This window comes from Callithrix jacchus, chromosome 18, assembly GCF_049354715.1.
Source record: "Callithrix jacchus isolate 240 chromosome 18, calJac240_pri, whole genome shotgun sequence".
NCBI classification, from domain to species: domain Eukaryota; kingdom Metazoa; phylum Chordata; class Mammalia; order Primates; family Cebidae; genus Callithrix; species Callithrix jacchus.
In genome coordinates, this window is record NC_133519.1 from 13,350,981 (window position 1) to 13,368,172 (window position 17,192).

General features: G+C 43.2%; 1 protein-coding gene and 1 non-coding gene across 12 annotated transcripts in view; one reads left to right on the forward strand and one right to left on the reverse strand.

Moving 5' to 3' along the window:
- Window positions 1–14,280, forward strand: part of LOC103788993 (uncharacterized) — a 48,009-nt gene extending 33,729 nt beyond the window's left edge. For all 11 annotated transcript variants that reach the window (XM_078355735.1, XM_054247939.2, XM_078355740.1 and 8 more), the window contains 14 exons: window positions 949–1,053; window positions 1,653–1,862; window positions 3,231–3,303; window positions 3,757–3,971; window positions 5,735–5,839; window positions 6,396–6,590; window positions 7,770–7,874; window positions 8,431–8,622; window positions 9,798–9,902; window positions 10,441–10,635; window positions 11,813–11,917; window positions 12,474–12,668; window positions 13,574–13,625; window positions 14,145–14,280. In XM_078355735.1, coding sequence (XP_078211861.1) covers window positions 949–1,053; window positions 1,653–1,862; window positions 3,231–3,303; window positions 3,757–3,971; window positions 5,735–5,839; window positions 6,396–6,590; window positions 7,770–7,874; window positions 8,431–8,622; window positions 9,798–9,902; window positions 10,441–10,635; window positions 11,813–11,917; window positions 12,474–12,668; window positions 13,574–13,590 — 1,817 coding nt within the window. In that variant the 3' untranslated portion in view covers window positions 13,591–13,625; window positions 14,145–14,280. The remainder of the gene's footprint in view (window positions 1–948; window positions 1,054–1,652; window positions 1,863–3,230; window positions 3,304–3,756; window positions 3,972–5,734; window positions 5,840–6,395; window positions 6,591–7,769; window positions 7,875–8,430; window positions 8,623–9,797; window positions 9,903–10,440; window positions 10,636–11,812; window positions 11,918–12,473; window positions 12,669–13,573; window positions 13,626–14,144) is intronic.
- LOC128930173 (U4 spliceosomal RNA) lies at window positions 5,164–5,304 on the reverse strand. The gene has a single exon (XR_008477857.1). It is a non-coding gene; the product is annotated as a U4 spliceosomal RNA (small nuclear RNA).
- Window positions 14,281–17,192: the final 2,912 nt, after the last annotated feature.

Sequence of the window (17,192 nt, forward strand, 5' to 3'; positions counted from 1 at the left end):
TTCTGACGCAGGCGCGGAACCACCTGTTTTTCTCAGCAAGAGGCTGAATCCATGTTGACAGGAATCCTCTCTGTACGGTACAAGATCCTGCAGAGAAGTAGCATCTAGTCTGTTGGTCCAAATGTCTGAGGCTGCTGAACTTGCACGTGGTTTCGGTTTCGGCCGAGGCCCAGCAGGCAAAGCTGTGTGTTGGGGACCCTGGGGGAAACACAGCGATAGCAGACAGTACCTCCTGTGAGGAACTGAAAGGGGATCCTGCTCCTGATAGAACCTGTGGTGTTTGTAAGTGGCCCCATCAAGAGCAGGAAGTACCCTGGTACCGGTGCCTCAGCCTCCCAATTAGCTGGGATTTCTGGTGGGCACCACCACGCCTGGCTACTTTTTGTTTGGTGTAGAGGCGGGGTTTCTCCATGTTGGCCAGGCTAATCTTGAACTCCTGAGGTCGAGGGATCTGCCCTTCTAGACCTCCTAAAGTGCTGGGATTCCGGGCATGAGCCACCATGCCGGCTCCGGCTCCACAGATTCTTTTTTAAGTAGAGGTTGTTAAAATACATCCATCGGTCCAATCTCCTGTATACATTTCTCTAACCCTTCGTTGACCATGATACAGGATGAGCTAGATCAGTATTGCAGCAACCCTTCTGGAAAGCAGTCGGGAAGTTTTGAAGATTTTGGGGTAAAAGTTTTAATTGTTTGCACTGACTTAAGTCAGAGGATGTGGAATTGAGATCTACAAGACGAGACAGATTTTGTCCCATGGATCTGAAGAGCAGGCTCATCTGCTTCTGAGGCAACCGAATCTAGGGCCCCGTGAGAACATTCCCATCATAGTATCGCATTCTTCCATTGAGACTATTTCACGTCCTCGTGCTATGACTGGACACTGATTTGGTCTTGTGCGAAGTGCCATTTGCTTACTGTGACCTGCTCTTCTGAATTTGATTACAGGAACTCAAGAAGATGACGATGGAGAACGGAGATACGGAGACAGCAAAAATAAACTTTTTGTGAGTCAAGTGGTCTACTACCTGGCCTGTCAGCTGAAGATGGAAGGTAAGTTCTATAGGTTCACCATCACGGAAGTGCTGAGCAGTGTCGTGTCTTGTCTCTGAGAAACCATACACTCTCTTTTTCAAAGTGAATTTCATCCTTCCCATACTTCTAGGGAAGTAGCAATGTTACATCTTTAACATTTTGTTAAAGGCCTAATACGGAGGCGAAACTATGTAGCAGCGTTTCCACATCTGCAGTAAGACAGGTGTGAGACTAGGGTTAACATCCCAGCTATTGATTCCTAACACAGGCACCAAACCACCTGCTTTTCTCTGCAAGAGGCTAAATCATGTTTACAGGAATCTTCTCTGTACCATATAAGATCCTTCAGAACTTATAAGCAGGATCAAGGTAGAAATGTGGATGTCCTTGCTTCAAGGTCAAGACAAGTTGACCTTGAAGTTGTCAACTTCAAGGCTTCAAGGTCAAGACAAGTTGAGTAGCTAAGACAAGTTGACTTTAGGGTGATCGAGAGTGCAGGGGAAATAACATCTTCAAATCAATAGGCAAGGCCGTTAGTGACATCCCTCAGTCCTGATTAAACCAATTTGATGTCACCAGTTTCTAACCCAACATGTGTTTGGGTTTCTCCTTTCCAGTCCCTGGCTTTCCGTGTTCTGCCCCAAATGTCATCACGGTGGCATCTGGCAGGGCTGTTGCCGGAACAGTTCCAGGGGTGAACATTCCAGAAGCCATTGAGAAATCCTGCTCCCAGCGGGAAGATAACAAACCGGATGTCGGAGTCCGCCGAAATAAATTTCTTCTGAGAGAGGTGGACTACTCCCTGAACTACCGGCTGAGGACATACGGTGAGTTCCATAGGTTCACCTCCACAAAAGTGATGAACGATGTCCTGCCTCGTCTTGAGAAACTGACCACTCTCTTTCTCAAAGCTAATCTCGTATTTCCCATACTCCTAGAAAATAGGAATTGGTGTTTTTCCATTTGGTTAAAGATGGAAGACAGAGGCCAAAGTGTTTAGCAACTTTTCCACGTCTGCAGTAATCTGGGATTGGGACTGTGGTTACAATCCCAGCTATGGATTTCTGACGCAGGCACGGAACCACCTGTTTTTCTCAGCAAGAGGCTAAATCCATGTTTACAGGAATCCTCTCTGTACAGTATAAGATTCTACAGACAAGTAGCATCTAGTCTGTTGGTCTAAATGTCTGAGGCTTGTGAACTGCTATTCATTTCAAGTTTCTGCTGAGGTCCAGTAGGGAAAGCTTTGTTCTCAGTTCCTGGGGGAAATGTGGTAATAATACACAGTACCCGCTTTAGGGAGGTTAAAGAGACTCTCCTCCTTACATAATCTGGTGGAAGATGGTGTTTGGAACAAGAGGCAGCATCTGTCCAGGTGTAAAGGACAGGAAGGAAGCTGTGACAGGAGAGGGGTTGTTGGAGTGGAAAGATCTCTGGATTAAGAATGAAGGTTCCCAGGCTGTATCGTCAGCAGTGTTTTCAGTAACTGTCAGTGAGCAATTGATTCCTCCTTCCTGACTTTCTGTCTTTCCATCTGCAAAGTCAGGCAAATTTCTTTTCTCCATCTGCGAAGGCAGGCATATTGCAGTGTCTGAAGCTTTCAAATGTGTGAACACATATGACTGCTCAACCAAATGAGATGAAGCCCCTCGCTGTGTGGTGTTGGAGGCAGCACTTGCCGTGTGGGTATTTGGTGTTAGGATGTGGTTCAGACTGGCACACTCCCCATGGAGAGAGTGTTTCTGAATACATCAGAAGCCACTTGGAAGGCCTGTGAAGTCACCTGATGTGCAGAGGATTGTGGGACAAGTTTGTTTGTCCTCTCCTAAGAGAAATAGGTTGTAAATGTGAGCTGTGACAGGACAGCAAGCCTGTCCCTGGGCATCAGATCTTTTTCAGGATGGGGGAGACAGCTGCAAAATTCCAGAGAGCAGCTGCACAAGCCTCCAGTGATGTGGGAGCAGAAGGTCTTTTCAACATTTGGCCTCATCTTGATGGTGACCCTCCGGATCAGAAATGCATCGCATGGTAGATCAGGAAACCATGCCAGGGCATTGTGTTAAAGAGAAATCACGAGAGCTTTCAGTAGAACAGGGACCCATGCACAGACGTTCATGTCCCTGTGCACATTGGGTTGACTGTGCTTGCAGAGTGCAAAATGGGAAATATCTCAATGAACACATCTGTACTTGCAGAAAATGCCAAAGATATGGATGAAGACGTTCATGTTGTGGAGGCTGAGAAAATATGGGAGTCACCTGACCCCAGGTAACACTGAAGAATCTGGAGCAAGTAATGCTTGGTAAAGTATGGAAAAGGTCTAGAATCTCAGCCTCTCTGGCATCTCCCATGGGCCAAAAGCCTGCATTTCCTTGCCCACAATATGCTCCATTCAACCCAACTTAGACACAGGTTGTGGCAGCTGTTTTGCTTCTTTGTATGTGCTGAGTGCCATGTCTGAATTATACAGGGATAACTGAGTCTTTGTTCTCAGCTTTTTTCTGCACAGTGTGATGAATACCAGTTCTCTTTTTCTCTCCGGTTTTCATGGCAGCCATGCTTTGTTGCAGAGCAGAGGATTGCCTGTTTCCTCTCAAAGGGAACCTCCTATTTGCCTTCTGGGACCACTCTAATTCCTCCTGAGAAAACCAGCCAGGAATTCCTGGGTTCCAATCACCCTTTGTTTAATCTTTGTCATCTCTATCCCATCTGGCTCATCAGGGAGGTGCAGAAGCTTGAAGTCAAGAAAGTCCCTGAAGACTCACTAGAGGAATGTGTCATCACTCATTCAAAAAACTCTGGGCCTACTGACACGAGCCAGCCTCACGGAGACACCAGTGAAATCATATTTGAGGAAGAGAGCGTGAACTCTGTGCTGTTTGTACAGAGTGCATCATCTGATGATGTTGCGGAGGATGTGCTCATCATTCTTACAGGTAACCTCTACATTCCTTGTTTTTGGTACCTCTGTCTAGGCTGAGGAAGATCAACTCTGAAGACAGGCTCTATACACACAAATTGGTTTGAATAAATACGTATGATGGGATACTAAACACAGATATCAGCGAATTTTTCTCTCTTCCTCAGGTCATGCCATGAGTTTGTCTCCCAGGCCCAAGTATGAAGTTACCAGACCCCAGGCCAGTGTGACAAACTCATGGTCACCTGAGTGCAGGAAGTGTACAGTAGGTGTCTGTCAGGTCTCCTACCTTTGATTTGGTATCTTTCATCACCTGTGATTATGTCATCTGTCCCTGAACGATGTTCATGGTGTTTTTATTTTTTTTTTAAGGAAACTTGGAGCCTTGCCTATTCATTTGGAGATATTGTTCCCCAGGTTTCACTGCTCTGAGCTTCAGTCTTGAACTCTTTTGAGTCAGCTTGCTTAGCTGCACAGTCACCTTGAAACCAAGATGAAAACATTTCTTTACCTTGCTGATATGTTTCCATCAAGCAAGGCTCACCCCTGGCTGTCCACCCCCTCAGTGCAATGGCCGATGTGATTTTTTCAGTGTAGCATCACATTGTGGTTGAGATGGAGTCTTTCTTTGTCACCCAGGCTGGAGTGCAGTGGCACCATCTGGGCTTACTGCAATCTCCACTTCATGGACTCCAGTGATTCTCCTGCCTCTGACTCCTGAGTAGCTGGGATTGCAGGTGGCCACCACCACACCAAGTGAATTTTTGTATTTTTAGTAGAAACGAGGTTTCACCTTATTGACCAGGCTGGGCTTGAACTCCTGACCTTAAATTGTTCACCTGCCTTGTCCTTTCAAATCACAGATTTTGTTTGTTTTTTTTTTTGTTTGAGATGGAGTCTTTTTGTGTTATTCAGGCTGGACTTCAGTTGCACAATCTCAGGTCACTGCAACCTCTGCCTCGTGGGTTAAGACGATTCTGCTGCCTCAGCCTCCCAGGTAGCTGAGACTGTAGGCGTGTGCTACCACGCCCAGATAGTTTCTTAGTATTTTTAGTAGAGAATGGCTTTCACCAGGTTAGCCAGGATGGTCCCAATCTCCTGACCTCGTGAAGTGTTCACCTCCACCTTTCAGAGTGCTGAGATTACATGCGTGAGCCACTATGCCCAGCCCATAGATTTTTTTTTCATTTTATTGTTTTTTTCTAATTCCTCCCTAGAGACTGTCAAAAATTGGCAATGCCGACTCTATTGCCTGTCATCTCGGTGGGGTATTGGGGAAAGTTTTCAGTTATTGATAATCTAATGATGGATAAACCTCATTGACTACGATACTGCCATTGCGCAAAGCTAACAGATTCTTTTTCAAGTAACTGTTGTTAGAATTTACATATCTGCCCAGTTTCAGCCTAGATGCCTCTAACCATTCAATAACCTTGATAGCTGATGAGATAAGTCATTATTGCAGCAACACTCCCAGAAAATAGTTTGACTAATTTTGGAGATTTTCTGGGAACAAATTAGGTTTAACTTTGCATAGACTCAGGGAGAGAATATGGCATTATGGTCTACCCATAGAGGGAGATTTTGACCTCTGCTTCTGGAAAGCAGGCACACCTACTCACCAGGCTTCATCTAGGGCACCCTAGAATCTTTCTGTCAGAATATCACATTTTTACACTGAGAGTATTTTAGATGCTTGTGGTATGATGGAACACTGCTTTGGTCTTATATGAAATGTGATTTGCTTAACGTGACCTGTTATTTCGAATTTGCTTACAGAAGATCGAAAAGATCACAATGAAGAACTGAAATACAGAGACAGCAAAAAGAAACTTCTTATGTGTCAAGTGGCCTACTACCTGGCCTGCCGACTGAAGACGGAAGGTAAGTTCTAAAGGTTCGCCATAACGGAAGTGCTGAACAACGTCCTGTCTTGTCTCTGACAAGCGATAAACTCTCATCTTCAAAGTTAATTTAATCCTTCCCATACTTCTAAGGAAATAGCAATGAGTATTGTAACATTTTGGTAAACATGGAAGTCAGAGGCCAAGGTATTTAGCAACTCTTCCACGTCTGCAGTAAGTTCGGTTTGGGACTAGGGTTAATATCGCAGCTAATGATTCCTGACACAGGCACAGAACCACCTGTTTTTCTCAGCAAGAGACTAAATCATGTTTTCAGGAATCCTCTCTAACATATAGGATCCTTCAGAACATATAAGCAAGATAAAGGCAGAAGTGTTTATATCCTGGTTTCAGGGTGACTGAGTAGCTAAGACAAGTTGACTTTAAGGAGATCAGGAGTGGAGATGAGAAGAGTCAAAGCAGGGAAACAACATGTCCAATAAGCAAGGCTGTCAGTGACATCCCGGAGTCCTGATTAAACCAATTTGATGTCACCAGATTCTAACCCATCATGTGTTTGGTTTTCTTCTCCCCAGTCCCTGGCTTTCTGTGTTCTGCCCCACCTGGCAAGCCTCCTTTCAGAAAATACCCAGAGGTGAATCTTCCAGAAGGCATTGAGAAATTCTGCTCCCAACAGGAAGAAAAGAAACCGAATGTCGGAGCCCAAAGGAAAAATAGACTTCCTTTGAGCCTGGTGGCCTACTTCCTGAAGTACCGGCTGAAGTCATACAGTAAGTTCTATAGGTTGACTACCATGAAAGTGGCGAATGACGTCCTGTGTTGTCTTCAGTAACTAACCATTCTCTTCATCAAAATTAATTTCTTATGCTTATACTTGCAGAAAATAGAAATGGGTATTTTAACATTTTGGTAAAGATGAAAGTTAGAGGCCAAAGTGTTTAGCAACTTTTCCACATCTGCAGTAAGGTGGGTGTGAAACTAGGGTCACAATCCCAGCTATCGATTTCTGACACAGGCTTGGAACCACCTGTTTTTCTCAGCAAGAGGCTAAATCCATGTTCCTCTTATAGGAATCCTCTCTATACTATATAAGATCCTGCAGACAAGTAGCATCTAGTCTATTGGTCTAAATGTCTGAGGCTACTGAACTTCTATTTTGTTTTGGTTTCTGTTGAGGCCCAGTAGGCAAAGCAGTGTTCTGGGGACACTGGGGGAAACATGATGATAGCACACAGTTCCTGCTGTGGGGAGCTTAAAGGGGACCCTCCTCCTATTAGAACCTGTGGTATCTGTAAGTGGCATCATCAAGAGCAGGGAGTACCCTGGTACTTGTGCCTCAGCCTCCCAATCACCTGGAATCCCCGATGGGCACCACCACTCCTGGCTAACTATTGTATTTTCAGTAGAGGTGGGGTTTCACCATGTTGGCCAGGCTGGTCCTGAAGTCCTGAGGTCAAGGGATCTGCCCTCCTGTGGCTCCTAAATTGCTCGGATTCCAGGCATGAGGCACCATGCTGGTTCCACAGATTCTTTTCTCAGTAAAGGTCGTTCGTATTCATCAGTTGGTCCAGTCTCCTATATAAATTTCTCTAACCTATGCATTTACTATGATATATGATGGGATAAATCAGTATTGCAGCAATGCTCCTGGAAAGTATTTAGGGCGATTTTTGAAAGATTTGGGGGAAAACATTTTAATTTTTGCACTGACTTAGGTCAGAGGATACGTGATTAAGATCTACCAGATGAGGGAGATTTTGTCCCATGGATCTCAAACACAGGCTCATCCACTTCTTGGGGACTTAGTCTAGGGCCCATTAGAACATTGCTGTCAGAATAACACATCCTTACACTGAGAATATTTTAAGTCCTTGTGACTGGACACTGCTTTTGTCTTGTGTGAAGTGTGATTTGCTTAACGTGACCTGCTCTTCCGAATTTGTTTACAGAAGATCGAAAAGATCACGATGAAGAACAGAAGTACAGAGACTGCAAAAAGAAACTTCTTATGTGTCAAGTGGCCTACTACCTGGGCTGCCGGCTGAAGACGGAAGGTAAGTTCTAAAGGTTCGCCATAACGGAAGTGCTGAACAACGTCCTGTCTTGTCTCTGACAAGCGATAAACTCTCATCTTCAAAGTTAATTTAATCCTTCCCATACTTCTAGGGAAATAGCAATGAGTATAGTAACATTTTGGTAAAGATGGAGGTCAGAGGCCAAGGTATTTAGCAACTCTTCCACGTCTGCAGTAAGTTCGGTGTGGGACTAGGGTTAATATCGCAGCTAATGATTCCTGACACAGGCACAGAACCACCTGTTTTTCTCAGCAAGAGACTAAATCATGTTTTCAGGAATCCTCTCTAACATATAGGATCCTTCAGAACGTATAAACAAGATAAAGGCAGACGAGTTTATATCCTGGTTTCAGGGTGACTGAGTAGCTAAGACAAGTTGACTTTAAGGAGATCAGGAGTGGAGATGAGAAGAGTCAAAGCAGGGAAACAACATGTCCAATAGGCAAGGCTGTCAGTGACATCCCGGAGTCCTGATTAAACCAATTTGATGTCACCAGATTCTAACCCATCATGTGTTTGGTTTTCTTCTCCCCAGTCCCTGGCTTTCTGTGTTCTGCCCCACCTGGCAAGCCTCCTTTCAGAAAATACCCAGAGGTGAATTTTCCAGAAGGCATTGAGAGATTCTGCTCCCAACAGGAAGAAAAGAAACCGAATGTCGGAGCCCACAAAAATAGACTTCCTTTGAGCCTGGTGGCCTACTTCCTGAAGTACCGGCTGAAATCATACAGTAAGTTCTATAGGTTGACTACCATGAAAGTGGTGAATGATGTCCTGTGTTGTCTTGAGTAACTAACCATTCTCTTCATCAAAATTAATTTCTTATGCTTATACTTGCAGAAAATAGAAATGGGTATTTTAACATTTTGGTAAAGATGAAAGTTAGAGGCCAAAGTGTTTAGCAACTTTTCCACATCTGCAGTAAGATGGGTGTGGGACTAGGGTCACAATCCCAGCTATCGATTTCTGACACAGGCTTGGAACCACCTGTATTTCTCAGCAAGAGGCTAAATCCATGTTCCTCTTATAGGAATCCTCTCTATACTATTTAAGATCCTGCGGACAAGTAGCATCTAGTCTATTGGTCTAAATCTGAGGCTACTGAACTTCTATTTTGTTTTGGTTTCTGTTGAGGCCCAGTAGGCAAAGCAGTGTTCTGGGGACACTGGGGGAAATACGATCATAGCGCACAGTTCCTGCTGTGGGGAGCTTAAAGGGGACCCTCCTCCTATTAGAACCTGTGGTATCTTTAAGTGGCATCATCAAGAGCAGGGAGTACCCTGGTACTTGTGCCTCAGCCTCCCAATCACCTGGAATCCCCGATGGGCACCACCACTCCTGGCTAACTATTGTATTTTCAGTGGAGGTGGGGTTTCACTATGTTGGCCAGGCTGGTCCTGAAGTCCTGAGGTCAAGGGATCTGCCCTCCTGTGGCTCCTAAATTGCTCGGATTCCAGGCATGAGGCACCATGCTGGTTCCACAGATTCTTTTCTCAGTAAAGGTCGTTCGTATTCATCAGTTGGTCCAGTCTCCTATATAAATTTCTCTAACCTATGCATTTACCATGATATATGATGGGATAAATCAGTATTGCAGCAATGCTCCTGGAAAGTATTTAGGGCGATTTTTGAAAGATTTGGGGGAAAACATTTTAATTTTTGCACTGACTTAGGTCAGAGGATACGTGATTAAGATCTACCAGATGAGGGAGATTTTGTCCCATGGATCTCAAACACAGGCTCATCTACTTCTTGGGGACTTAGTCTAGGGCCCATTAGAACATTGCTGTCAGAATAACACATCCTTACACAGAATATTTTAAGTCCTTGTGACTGGACACTGCTTTTGTCTTGTGTGAAGTGTGATTTGCTTAACGTGACCTGCTCTTCCGAATTTGTTTACAGAAGATCGAAAAGATCACGATGAAGAACAGAAGTACAGAGACTGCAAAAAGAAACTTCTTATGTGTCAAGTGGCCTACTACCTGGGCTGCCGGCTGAAGACGGAAGGTAAGTTCTAAAGGTTCGCCATAACGGAAGTGCTGAACAACGTCCTGTCTTGTCTCTGACAAGCGATAAACTCTCATCTTCAAAGTTAATTTAATCCTTCCCATACTTCTAGGGAAATAGCAATGAGTATTGTAACATTTTGGTAAAGATGGAGGTCAGAGGCCAAGGTATTTAGCAACTCTTCCACGTCTGCAGTAAGTTCGGTGTGGGACTAGGGTTAATATCGCAGCTAATGATTCCTGACACAGGCACAGAACCACCTGTTTTTCTCAGCAAGAGACTAAATCATGTTTTCAGGAATCCTCTCTAACATATAGGATCCTTCAGAACGTATAAGCAAGATAAAGGCAGAAGTGTTTATATCCTGGTTTCAGGGTGACTGAGTAGCTAAGACAAGTTGACTTTAAGGAGATCAGGAGTGGAGATGAGAAGAGTCAAAGCAGGGAAACAACATGTCCAATAGGCCCGGAGTCCTGATTAAACCAATTTGATGTCACCAGATTCTAACCCATCATGTGTTTGGTTTTCTTCTCCCCAGTCCCTGGCTTTCTGTGTTCTGCCCCACCTGGCAAGCCTCCTTTCAGAAAATACCCAGAGGTGAATCTTCCAGAAGGCATTGAGAAATTCTGCTCCCAACAGGAAGAAAAGAAACCGAATGTCGGAGCCCAAAGGAAAAATAGACTTCCTTTGAGCCTGGTGGCCTACTTCCTGAAGTACCGGCTGAAATCATACAGTAAGTCCTATAGGTTGACTACCATGAAAGTGGTGAATGATGTCCTGTGTTGTCTTGAGTAACTAACCATTCTCTTCATCAAAATTAATTTCTTATGCTTATACTTGCAGAAAATAGAAATGGGTATTTTAACATTTTGGTAAAGATGAAAGTTAGAGGCCAAAGTGTTTAGCAACTTTTCCACATCTGCAGTAAGATGGGTGTGGGACTAGGGTCACAATCCCGGCTATCGATTTCTGACACAGGCTTGGAACCACCTGTTTTTCTCAGCAAGAGGCTAAATCCATGTTCCTCTTATAGGAATCCTCTCTATACTATATAAGATCCTGCAGACAAGTAGCATCTAGTCTATTGGTCTAAATCTGAGGCTACTGAACTTCTATTTTGTTTTGGTTTCTGTTGAGGCCCAGTAGGCAAAGCAGTGTTCTGGGGACACTGGGGGAAATACGATCATAGCGCACAGTTCCTGCTGTGGGGAGCTTAAAGGGGACCCTCCTCCTATTAGAACCTGTGGTATCTGTAAGTGGCATCATCAAGAGCAGGGAGTACCCTGGTACTTGTGCCTCAGCCTCCCAATCACCTGGAATCCCCGATGGGCACCACCACTCCTGGCTAACTATTGTATTTTCAGTAGAGGTGGGGTTTCACCATGTTGGCCAGGCTGGTCCTGAAGTCCTGAGGTCAAGGGATCTGCCCTCCTGTGGCTCCTAAATTGCTCGGATTCCAGGCATGAGGCACCATGCTGGTTCCACAGATTCTTTTCTCAGTAAAGGTCGTTCGTATTCATCAGTTGGTCCAGTCTCCTATATAAATTTCTCTAACCTATGCATTTACCATGATATATGATGGGATAAATCAGTATTGCAGCAATGCTCCTGGAAAGTATTTAGGGCGATTTTTGAAAGATTTGGGGGAAAACATTTTAATTTTTGCACTGACTTAGGTCAGAGGATACGTGATTAAGATCTACCAGATGAGGGAGATTTTGTCCCATGGATCTCAAACACAGGCTCATCCACTTCTTGGGGACTTAGTCTAGGGCCCATTAGAACATTGCTGTCAGAATAACACATCCTTACACTGAGAATATTTTAAGTCCTTGTGACTGGACACTGCTTTTGTCTTGTGTGAAGTGTGATTTGCTTAACGTGACCTGCTCTTCCGAATTTGTTTACAGAAGATCGAAAAGATCACGATGAAGAACAGAAGTACAGAGACTGCAAAAAGAAACTTCTTATGTGTCAAGTGGCCTACTACCTGGGCTGCCGGCTGAAGACGGAAGGTAAGTTCTAAAGGTTCGCCATAACGGAAGTGCTGAACAACGTCCTGTCTTGTCTCTGACAAGCGATAAACTCTCATCTTCAAAGTTAATTTAATCCTTCCCATACTTCTAGGGAAATAGCAATGAGTATTGTAACATTTTGGTAAAGATGGAGGTCAGAGGCCAAGGTATTTAGCAACTCTTCCACGTCTGCAGTAAGTTCGGTGTGGGACTAGGGTTAATATCGCAGCTAATGATTCCTGACACAGGCACAGAACCACCTGTTTTTCTCAGCAAGAGACTAAATCGTGTTTTCAGGAATCCTCTCTAACATATAGGATCCTTCAGAACGTATAAGCAAGATAAAGGCAGACGAGTTTATATCCTGGTTTCAGGGTGACTGAGTAGCTAAGACAAGTTGACTTTAAGGAGATCAGGAGTGGAGATGAGAAGAGTCAAAGCAGGGAAACAACATGTCCAATAGGCAAGGCTGTCAGTGACATCCCGGAGTCCTGATTAAACCAATTTGATGTCACCAGATTCTAACCCATCATGTGTTTGGTTTTCTTCTCCCCAGTCCCTGGCTTTCTGTGTTCTGCCCCACCTGGCAAGCCTCCTTTCAGAAAATACCCAGAGGTGAATCTTCCAGAAGGCATTGAGAAATTCTGCTCCCAACAGGAAGAAAAGAAACCGAATGTCGGAGCCCAAAGGAAAAATAGACTTCCTTTGAGCCTGGTGGCCTACTTCCTGAAGTACCGGCTGAAGTCATACAGTAAGTTCTATAGGTTGACTACCACGAAAGTGATGCATGATGTCCTGTGTTGTCTTGAGTAACTAACCATTCTCTTCATCAAAATTAATTTCTTATGCTTATACTTGCAGAAAATAGAAATGGGTATTTTAACATTTTGGTAAAGATGAAAGTTAGAGGCCAAAGTGTTTAGCAACTTTTCCACATCTGCAGTAAGATGGGTGTGGGACTAGGGTCACAATCCCAGCTATCGATTTCTGACACAGGCTTGGAACCACCTGTTTTTCTCAGCAAGAGGCTAAATCCATGTTCCTCTTATAGGAATCCTCTCTATACTATATAAGATCCTGCGGACAAGTAGCATCTAGTCTATTGGTCTAAATGTCTGAGGCTACTGAACTTCTATTTTGTTTTGGTTTCTGTTGAGGCCCAGTGGGCAAAGCAGTGTTCTGGGGACACTGGGGGAAACACGATGATAGCGCACAGTTCCTGCTGTGGGGAGCTTAAAGGGGACCCTCCTCCTATTAGAACCTGTGGTATCTGTAAGTGGCATCATTAAGAGCAGGGAGTACCCTGGTACTGGTGCCGCAGCCTTCCAATCAGGTGGGATTCCTTGTGGGCACCACCACTCCTGGCTAACTATTGTATTTTCAGTAGAGGCAGTGTTTCACCATGTTTGCCAGGTTGGTCCTGAACTCCTGGGGTCCAGGGATCTGCCCTCTTTTGCCTCCTAAATAGTTCAGATTTCAGGCATGAGGAACTATGCTGGTTCCACAGATTTCTCAGTAAAGGTTGTTCGTATTCATCAGTTGGTCCTTTTCTCATGCTGAGGAGCGTGAGTTCCCTGTGCAGGGATTAGACAGTGGATGGTTATGGGTGTAGGAGAACTGGCTTATTTTGTCTGTCCCTGTCTGAATTTGTTGCAGAGATTAAAAATGACTAAGAAGAAGAAGAAGACCAAGGCCCACCATGCCCCAGGTAACTTTGAGCAATTGTGAACAGCTAATTTTGTGTTGACACCTGGAGACACCAGGTCCAGGGAAAAGAGTGGGCTGACAATATCGATACCATGTTTTCAATGAAGTCTGAATGATTCGTACTAACATTTCTGTTGATTTTCGTTGCGGTAGATACTTAGGTTTCCATTTCTCCCTCCGCTTATCATTTACTAACTACCATAGGTTGAGATACTTGTTTTTATGATCAGTGTACGCTGTGTGTCCTGAGGGTACTCACTCAGAGTGTCCTTTTACTCCCTCATCAGTGTGTCACCTGGACACTAAGTTCACTGAGCTTACTTTCCCTCTCTCTTTCTTTTTCATTCTTTTTTACCCTACTCTTGCCCATAGCAACATAAAGCAATAATTTGTTATGTCATTAATGGATCTATGTTTTTTCTTCATTAACCACTTTCTTGTGCTCCCGATGAAGTCTAGCTGGGGCTCTGCGGTGTCTTATTTTCCCTGACTTATTCTTTGGTTTTTCCTCCTTTTCTAGGCTCAGCATGGAGCTGGTGGAAGCAGAAGAACCTGAAGTCTTCTGGTACTCACTGGATGTATTGTATTCAACTTATGCAGCTTATCCTGAGTTTTATTTCACATGCCAGGCTTACACATATGTTATTTTTTTATTTGTGGAAGAGCGTGTTCGCTTGACTTTGGACATGGACAGTAGGTTTCTTACTGTGACGGTGATGAGACTCCCTCTGGTCTACCAGGTAGGGGTCATATTTCCACACTAAGACAACATGTCACATTGGACTCTGCCAGTGCAGAGTATGAACACCACCATGTTCTGGCTGAAACACTTAGCCTGAGTTTTATAGCCTGAGATAATTGCCAGACAACTTTAGAATGTAGACCAGTGAGAAGCACAAGTGACCTTTCTCCTTCAGAAAGCCCATGTCACCACAAATCACACAACCGAAAGAAGAGACATATTGGGTTGAAAAAGAGTAAAAAGATAATGTAGCTACATTTCTTTAGTTCTTTTGAACCCAAAGTGTCTCCTCACCTTTTGTTGTCATTGATGGTGGTGACATGGGCCTGTTTGTAGAGAACAGGTCAGTTGTCTGGCTCCATGCTCTACACTCTGAAGTTTGAAAATGTCCTCATGATTAAATTCAGCCGAAGTGTTTTTCTGGGAACACTGCAGGGTCAATACTACCTCACCCATCTGCAGGCAGAGAAGGTCCCGTGTGTCTTCCACCGTGATTCTGATACCAGGACTCTTCCACCATTTGTTTATCACCATTATTGTGATACCAGGACTCTTCCACCATTTGTCTACCACCATGATCGTGATACCAGGACTGTTCCACCATTTGTCTACCACCTTGATCGTGATACCAGGACTGTTCCACCATTTGTCTACCACCATGATCGTGATACCAGGACTCTTCCACCATTTGTCTACCACCATGATCGTGATACCAGGACTGTTCCACCATTTGTCTACCACCATGATCGTGATACCAGGACTCTTCCAGCATTTGTCTACCACCATGATCGTGATACCAGGACTGTTCCACCATTTGTCTACCACCATGATTGTGGTACCAGGACTGTTCCATCATTTGTTTATCACCATTATTGTGATGCCAGATCTGTACCTTTCAGAGACACCTTATTTATACCGAAATAATTGGAAAAATGGTTTTTTAAAGGTATTAATATGCTGTGTTCAAATGATCATTCCCTAAATATTTTATTCATTAATCATCCCTGATGGTGTCAATTATTATATTTATGTCTCTCTACTGGAAATTTTCAGTTTTTACTGTATCTTTGCTTTTCCTAGTTTCTGTTGTTGGAAAAAAAATTTCCTGCCTGAATTTTAATTTTTGCCAAAGTTAATTTTAATCTATACTATTACAATTTTTTCTCTTAAGATATGACTATCAGCACATAGGGCCACAGCAAAACAGAGGATTCACTGATTTTGAGGCCTTTGTTAATTTCTGGCTGACAAGAGATGTAGTTTTCTTAGCTGCTAATATCTATTTAAGTGAGTAGCCAGACTCACTTAATGTCTATCAGACTAAGGACATGCAAAGCCCAGGCCATTCTCTTTGAGTTTTTTAAACTATTTCAAAAGAGAATAGGTAGATTCCACATATGTGGACAGGAAGGAGAATACACTAAAAGCAACAGACAACTATTTCCAAAAACAGAAAATTAGATTTAAATAAACATACACCATTAAAATTCATTAAACATTTTCTCATGAAATGTAATCTCTCTAAACTTACCTGTTATATGAAAGTCAGTTCTTAATATTCCACACTGCATTGACTGTTGACATTCATAAGAACGTATTCCAAGTTTATTACTTGAAAAAGCTAATGGATTATAATCCTTTTTTTTGCAGTGATCTCTTTAAGATTGAAGATTTTTTTCAAAATAAAACCAAAGATTTTAAAGATTGAAAATGACATTAAAATTTATCTTCTCAAAGTAATGATGTTTAACTTTGTGTATCTTACTCCTGTTTATAGTATAACTGTCAAGTGACCATTTAACCATTCTGTAAATATTTCAAATTACTGGGAACAAATCGCATCCCAGGGTGTATCTTCTTTTTCTTTTCTTTTTTTCTTTATTTTACTTTAAGTTCTGGGGTGCATGTGCAGACCTTGCAGGATTGTTACATAGGTATACACATGCCATGGTGGTTTGCTGCCTCCATCCCTCCATCACTTACGTTATGTATTTGTCCTAATGCTATTTTTTCTCAATATTCCCATCCCCTGCTATCCCTCCCTTGCCCCCCACCCTCAACAGACCTCAGTTTGTGATATTCCCCTCCTGTGTTCTTGTGTTCTCATTGTTCAACATTCTCTTATGAGTGAAAACGTGGTGTTTGGTTTTCTGTTCTTGTGTCAGTTTGCTGAGAATGATGGTTTCCAGCTTCATCCATGTCCCTGCAAAGGACATGAACTCATCCTTTTTTATGTCTGCATAGTATTCCATGGTGTATATGTGCAACATTTTCTTTTTCCACTGTGTCCTTGATGGGCATTTGGGTTGGTTGTAAGTCTTTGCTATTGTAAACAGTGCCACAATGAATATGTGTGTGCATGTATCTTTATAATAGAAGGATATATAATCCTTTGTGTATATACCCAGTAATGGGATTGCTGGGTCAAATGCTATTTCTACTTCTATATTCTTGAGGAATTGCCACATTGTCTTCCACAATGATTGAAGTAATTTACACTCCCACCAACAGTGTAAAAGCATTCCTATTTCTCAACATCCTCTCCAGCATCTGTTGTCTCCTGATTTTTTAATGATCGCCATTCTAACTGGTGTGAGATGGTATCTCTACATGATTTTGAATTGCATTTTTCTAATGACCAGTGATGAGCATTTTTTCTTATGTTTGTTGGCCACATAAATGTCTTTTTTTGAAAAGTGTCTGTTGGTAGCTTTTGCCTACTCTTTGATGGGGTTGCTTTTTCTCTTGTATATTTGTTTTAGTTCTTTATAGATTCTGATTATTAGTTTTTTGTCAGATGGGTAACTTGCAAATTTTTTCCCCCAT